This window comes from Microchirus variegatus (genome assembly GCF_963457635.1).
Source record: "Microchirus variegatus genome assembly, chromosome: 8".
Classification (NCBI taxonomy): Eukaryota; Metazoa; Chordata; class Actinopteri; order Pleuronectiformes; family Soleidae; genus Microchirus; species Microchirus variegatus.
Window position 1 is genome coordinate 8,808,834 of NC_139809.1, and position 7,258 is coordinate 8,816,091.

The 7,258-nt window shown below is 37.5% G+C and overlaps 1 protein-coding gene across 1 annotated transcript; it reads left to right on the forward strand.

Moving 5' to 3' along the window:
- On the forward strand, positions 1-5,701 carry rnf141 (ring finger protein 141). The gene is made up of 6 exons (XM_083894146.1): positions 1-35; positions 1,629-1,819; positions 2,525-2,633; positions 2,881-3,062; positions 3,336-3,443; positions 3,539-5,701. Exons 2-6 carry the CDS (start codon positions 1,635-1,637, stop codon positions 3,687-3,689), a joined length of 735 nt encoding a protein of 244 aa, XP_083750272.1. The 5' UTR covers positions 1-35; positions 1,629-1,634; the 3' UTR covers positions 3,690-5,701.
- Positions 5,702-7,258: the final 1,557 nt, after the last annotated feature.

The following is a 7,258-nucleotide window of genomic DNA, read 5'->3' on the forward strand; positions in this document are numbered from 1 at the left end:
TGAAGTGAAGTGCTGTAACTGATGTGGACTCTTCGGTAAGAAGCTTATGTCTTTCCTTCTCTTTCATTACTCCATATTATCGTCTCTGTTGTCTTTCCTATCGTGTCGGCCGGTGTCTATTTACACCCTGTGGCTCCTTTAGTCGTGAATTAGTTGCTAATGAAGGGTTCTGCTGGTTAGCACACTGCTGTCGCTGTGAGTTAGCAATGGAAGAGAAGTCGTGTTGTGTTTGACTTGAAGTTCACTTCAGGGAAGAGCAGGGAAGTGGTTTCATAAAAGACGGTTTAAAACTCGAATTGACGAAAGTCACAGACACAGGAATTCTATGTGATTCGCTGAAGTCATTTACCTGCGATAGCATTAGCTTCCTGGTAAACCTCGTTATGATTTGAATTGGACTAATTTAGTTCATGTGCAAGTCCTGTGAGTTAAATTATGCTCGTGAGGAGGCTGCACTAATATTGATAGCACACCCCCATATGTACTAAAGGGAAATAACACTTTTTGTTATGTATATAGATATATATGATCGTTGCAAAACATATTTAATAATGTAATATCACTGTCACAATAATTGTGTGTCTGAGCTACCTTTAAATGTTAATGTTGCCCTCTAATTGTGTTGTTTTCCCTCAAAATAATGTATATTTGTTCATCTGTATGTTAAGGCCTCCCAATTGGTAACCTCTATACAGGTTAAATGCAACACTATGTCACCTGTTTACTGTTAAGTAAGAAAAGGAAAAGAAATGATCTTTATTGCCATTTTACAACCTAAATTGCACAATGAAATGACGTGGTCAGTTGGAGGGTTAAGCAGAGGAGTGTCTCATAATCTCATTAACCTGCTGAGTTTTTGAATATGTTTGAAATTGGAATTTTATTTACACAGAGTGGTTCAATAATAAGAAAAGTTAGAAAACATCCAGTGAGTCAAACTCCTTGTTAATGATAGAGGTAAAAGGAGAAGGACTCAGATAACCACTGTACAACTGTTGTTAGAAAAGTGAGGCTACATCAGACACAGACTCAGCAACACAACAGTTGAGGACTGAAAAATGTAGCCTGGTCTGGTGAATATGGATTATAGCTATAGGAGGTAACCTGCCTTGCCTAAACACACTTTAGTCCTTTATGCCAATCAGACATTGTTTGAATGTCACATTTTATTGTTGACATCTCCTTATTATTTATCACTTGTTTTTCATTGTCTTATGGAGACATGTTCATCTTCAAACTGGTGTTTTACCGGTCTGGAGTTAGTTAGTTTAGTGAGCCTAAGCGGCTCCACCCCATGTGAATCTGATAACAAACGTTTGGGTGTGGTAGAACAAGTGAGTGACATGACATCTTGACTGTGTGCAGCAGAAATGATGTGATACAGTCAGGCTCTACAGACAAAGTATTAGCACAAGCTTCCTCATAAATTGCTCTTTAAGTGAAAGTGATCTTATGGCCTCTTGGAACATTAAGACTATTCTTCAAGACAAAGCAACTGAGGTCAACCTAAATCACGCATTAGATTTGGATTATTTTAAAAATAATGAGACATGAAAATACATTGAGGCATCCAAAACTGTGCATTTTAAAATGTGTCATTATAACTGACTTTTATGTGTGCTCTGCAGAACTGAATGAGGTGCAGCCTTCTTCTGGTGCTGTTTGTAAGTGCTGCTGCCGGGATGGGCCAGCAGATCTCAGGTCAGGCGGTGTTGACCCGTCTGCCTGAGAAGTTGGTGAAACACCTCGGACTGGTACGTGACAGCGGCTACCTCAACTACGAGGAATTTCTGGCTCGAGTGTCCGAACTCAACGATGTGTAAGTCACAGTCTGTTGAGATTACACTATGCAACAGTGAGACAAATGTCATGTAAAGAAATAATTGATGTTCAGTCATGCAAACATGCATGTTCATTGTTCATTGTTTGCTTTGTAACTAATGGATTCCGAGTGAACAGCAGAAAGGTCTGAAAAGATCGGTGTTTGACACCTACATACACAGAGGTTTAGACTGTTCCTCTCAAGAGCTAAACTCAGTTCACAAGGTTCATCAAGTGAGCTGATCTCATTTTTTTACATTAAAATCTCATTAATATGAAATAAAACTGAAGAAAATAATAAATCCACACACGTCCATTAATTATATTGACTTTTTGTTACACCATCAGGTATAGTGGCTTCAGGAAGCACTGTAAACTGTAACTGTAAATGAAATTTTGATGTCTCGCTTAAACAGTCTGATTTATAGCTATAGTTCTACAAGTGTAGAAACAGTGAAGCAATAGGGTGAAGGGCTGCTGTTGAGTCCAGATCTGACTCATTCTGCAACATACTGCAGCCTCATTATCTGTAAAATTTCAGTCCTTTGCATTATTTATGTATTTGCCAGCATGCACAACACAAGTATGCAGCAGCTGAGTTGGAAACACAATTTCAGGGTTTGCCTCCAGCATAGCCAGGATTATATATGATATTTAAAATGTTAGATCCTACCTTCTCTCTCCTCTGCTGGATGTCCCTCAGTACGGCCAAGCTGGCTGCTGGACAGCAGAAGCACCTGCTGTTTGAGGTGCTGCCAGGATCCGATGCCTCAGCCTTGTGGAAGGTGTCTGTCAGGATCGTCTGTACCAAGGTGAGACCAAATGCCCTTTTGCTCACACATGGCATGCCAACCTGAGCATCTGTTTGCACAATATCATTCTGTGACAGTAAAACAGAGAGGCTGATAATGAAGATGGTGAATGATTCCTAGTGTGCGTTCAGTGCTGGTGAAGAAGAATGAAATCTATAGATTGGACTCTCTTGTGTCTAAAGGTTAGACGAATGGATGTAAACACACAGTAAAGTGTGTAGTGCCTGGTTGCCTTTTCTCCTCCCAGATTAACAAGGAGAACGGATCGGTGGAAGCATCGCGTATCATGAACCTGTACCAGTTCACCCAACTGTACCGTGACATCACCAGTCAGGCTGCTGAGGTGCTGTCTACAGAAGGCACCACTGAGGGCCCTTCTGCCCAACTCCCCTCCACAGACTCCTGCCAGGCCAGTATGTGGATGGGCAGGTCAGTTCCCACGACTCAAATGTTATGAAGTCCACGTCATTTTGTCATTTTTTATCAGGAAAACATAGGTGTGATAGTGAACTAGCATGATGGAATCTGAGGAAGCTTTAGGGAATTAATTTCATTCTGTACACCTGTGATTTTCCTACTGTGACCTGTCAAAATGGCTGCAGTGCAAAGGTTTATGTTTTCATCAATGTCAAGGATTGAGGCCTGGGCTTGGAAAGAACTGATTACATTTTGGTGTGATGGCATTTCTTTGTTTCCTCACAGAGTGAAGCAGCTGACAGATGAGGAGGAGTGCTGTATCTGCATGGACGGGAAGGCTGATCTTATTCTGCCCTGTGCACACAGCTTCTGTCAGAAGTGCATCGATAAATGGTAAGAAGATGGAAAACTTTGAGGTTGATTCAAACATAATTATAGTTTTGTCACAGAACTGTTTTTTTGTTTGTTGTTCTTTTCTGTTCCTGCAGGAGTGGCCAGAGCCGAAACTGTCCGATATGTCGCCTGCAAGTTACTGCCGCCAATGAATCCTGGGTAATGCCCGATTTCCCCACAGAGGACGACATAGCAGGCTATATCCTCAACTTGGCCGATGAGGCAGGGCATCCACACAGGCCTTAACACACAGCACACTGAGCCATTTACATATTTGTTGAGTGAAATGGGATCTGTTCCAAGTAAGACTGTGCAACACAAAATTTGACTTTTCACTTTTCACGCTTTTTTTTCTTCCTAAAAACCTATTTCTAGTTTCTAGTGACAGGTTTGGAACATGAAACTAGTAATGCTTTATTTTACAGGTCACATCTTTTCCAGCAGACCTATTAAAAAATCTGAAGTATTTCTTTTTATTTAAACGAGACAAACGTGTCTTCTGTGAATGGCAGTGACAATAACTGCTCTTAATCACCAAGTAACTGAAGCTACTAGGGTCATACATGGTACTTTAAAAAGTGTCAGATCCGCTACCAACCCACATTTGCTGTTAGTGATAGTGAACGAGAGAATGAAACTATGACGCTAAAACTATTGTAAAATAAACCCAGTGTCTTTAGCCCTAAAAAAAAAATCCCAGGATGCTTTTTGTAACATATTGTAGATGTGGTGATTTATGGGAACTGTGTGTGATAATACAGTGAGTTGTTTGAAGTAAAACCTCTGTGTTTGTATTGAGCTATACTTATTCACAGTCTAACTGACAAGGCTGAAGAAGACCTGGGTTAGGACAAAGCAGAAATGTTATAATATGAAACCTGATCTGTTGGTTTTCGTGTTAATATGAATGGGACAGAAGATGTGAATCAATGTCAGCTCTTGTACTCGTAGTGGGCTTGTTCAGATCTACCAGTTAGTGAGATTTAAAGAGGGGATCTTCTTTATAAATGATTTTAAATCCTCCTAATATTAAGCAAATAACCACATTTGTCAAGAAATCTAAGACAACAAACACACTTTTATCTGAAACCTCACATGCCATGCTGTGTGAATTTTGTTATGAACTGTCACTCTGACCCGATGTGTCAGATAATGTTTGGTGTATAGGACTAATTAGTTTTATATCACACGTCGCTTGCTGTGGTTTCTTTTTTTTATTGTTGGAAATAACCACTATTTGTCATCTATGCTGTTCTCACATTAACAGTGTGTTTTCTCTTCATCTGATTACTGTAGATGTACTGTAGTTCACATACACATACTCGTCTTTGTTGTGCTTTCTCCTTTATGAGGATCGGCAGCTTTTCACTTACTGCTGACCTCCTGTCGGAAAACACATATGCAGAACTTTAAGCCGCAGAAACAGTTTTATTTTAGGAAGTATTTCTGTGCACATATCTTGATCAAGTAAATCACAGGAAGCACATTTAAGTGGACATGAAATGCAAATATATATATTTTAACCATATTTCTGTCAAAAATGCTTTATTAAAGATATATGTAGATATATAAATTGTTAATTGTATATATTATATCTTTCCCAGCATTTATCTGCCCGTCTCTGTGTATGTGTGTGTGCGCGCACCACAATGTCAAACATTAAGGACTGATTCTGTTTTTTCCCTCTGGAGGAGGAGGAAGTGGATAAATTCAAATGTTGAATTGTGTATTGATGCCGTGGGAAACTGAGCAACCTTGGCTTGAGGCTTGTGCTTTTTATGCTTGTTATGCTTTTGTTGTACATCGTTAACTGTGTATGTACAGTGATTGCATTTAAAACTTTTTTTTTTCTGTTTAAAACATTTATTCAAGAGTGATGCAGTAGATTTTTACTCTTAATTTCTGTCCTGTTAAGACCATTAAAGTGATTTCCTTTTGTACCAAAAGTCATTTTTGGTTGTTGATGCTGATAATTTGCACTTTAAAAACTGACTGTAGCTTTCAAAACCAGAGGAAGAAAATAAATTTAATCTTATTATTAAATCCAACTGTTGATACTGCATTTTGTTTACCTGCTTAAATCTGATTGCCACATGTTGTCTATTGAAAAATTATTGAATTGTTTAATTCCAGGGCCTTGTTCAAAAATGTTATAGTACAATTACAGCTAATAATAGAGCAAAACACGTGATCTTGTACATTCAACGTAAATGTAACAAAAGTGCCCTGGAACTGCTGTGTAATGTCATGTTGAAACCTTAAGGTGGAAGCATTTTCTCCACATTTCCTCATGTGATGAGTCTTGGAATAACCGAAATCATTCATTTTGCATAAATGAATAGAAGGTGTTCGAATTTATTCCTACTGTATTATCTTAAATAAAGAATTATTTACTACTTGCACCTGTAATAGTTGTATAATTGACCATACAAATGCTTTTTATCCATCACATTTAAACATGCAACAGACATCTAATCAATTGAAAGCGAATGCTGTCATCTTCCCTTCCCTCAACAATCCTTATATTATGAATTTGTTTAGTGCTTGTAATGCAAGTCAATGCACTTTTTCAATGTTTTTAAGATTGTCATTTGTTTTAATTCATACTGGAATACATTTGTGTGTTTTATCTTTAAAAGCAAAGGGAAATGAAACAACAACAAAATAAGTAAAATGTATAGAACAAGTATTTAAGCAGTACAAAAAATCTTGTTAAAAATCTAACTTTTGTGCACTCACTGCTCTTTCTGCAATTCAATGGAGTCACTGCTCATTCAGCGCCTGCTATTCGGTGACGTCACCACGGTGTGATCATGGGGGCGTGGCCAGTCTCGGTAATTAAGTGGCTAATTTGTAACAGCCGAGTGCAGCAGCAGGTGCGTCACTTGTGTTTTAGGCCGAAGGCAGACAACAAGCACATTCATAAATATATATATATATATAAACTAAATGAACAACCACATAATGTTTCCAAAGCTTTAGTCGAATGATAATTTTTACTTTGTTATTCACTTTGTTCAAAGTGTTTACATCCAGTGACGTCAAGGACACACCCACTGGACGGTGGTCCGGATACAAATCTGGATATTACTGGTAAGTAAAAGTTATGTTTGCAAGCGAAAATACGTTTGTTTGTATTGTTTGTTTGTTTCAGAATAATTATCCTTCATTTGTAACCTAAAAACCAAATGTTGTCATGGTAACGACAGGTGTCAGCTCATTAATATTTTCCAGGATATATTACATTTAAAACATGCCTATTAGTGGATAGTCTATAAGCTGTTTTTTAAGTGACTTAATTATTTTATTTATAAATACATACATATTACAATACAATACCGTATTAATTTATTCTCAACTTTTCACTTGCAAACTGGTGACAAAAGTGTTTCCTCAGCTCCTTTTTCTATTCTATTCTAGGATAAATGTATGTGTGAAATTAATGTGTGTGTGGAATGTCTTTATGTTTATATGTGCTGAGCATAGGAAAAGTACTTCAAAAATGTCAATTATAGAAACAATCAAAACTAGTATTACTTTGACACAATGCTCTTCAAAGTGAATATTGTATTAAATTACTGCTTGTTTATTTTTATAAATTTTAATCAGTGAATGAAGCTAAACATTAAATATCTGAAGTCCTTCTTCACTGAGCAACATGTAGATATAACAGACTAACCCTGTTGTTTTCCCAGTCTTGATGTAATGTGACCTCATGCACATGCATCCACAGTTTAGAAAAGAAGATGTAGGAATACATTATCAACTGTTGTGCATTCTTTATTTTATATATGAAAAACTATAACAAATGGCAA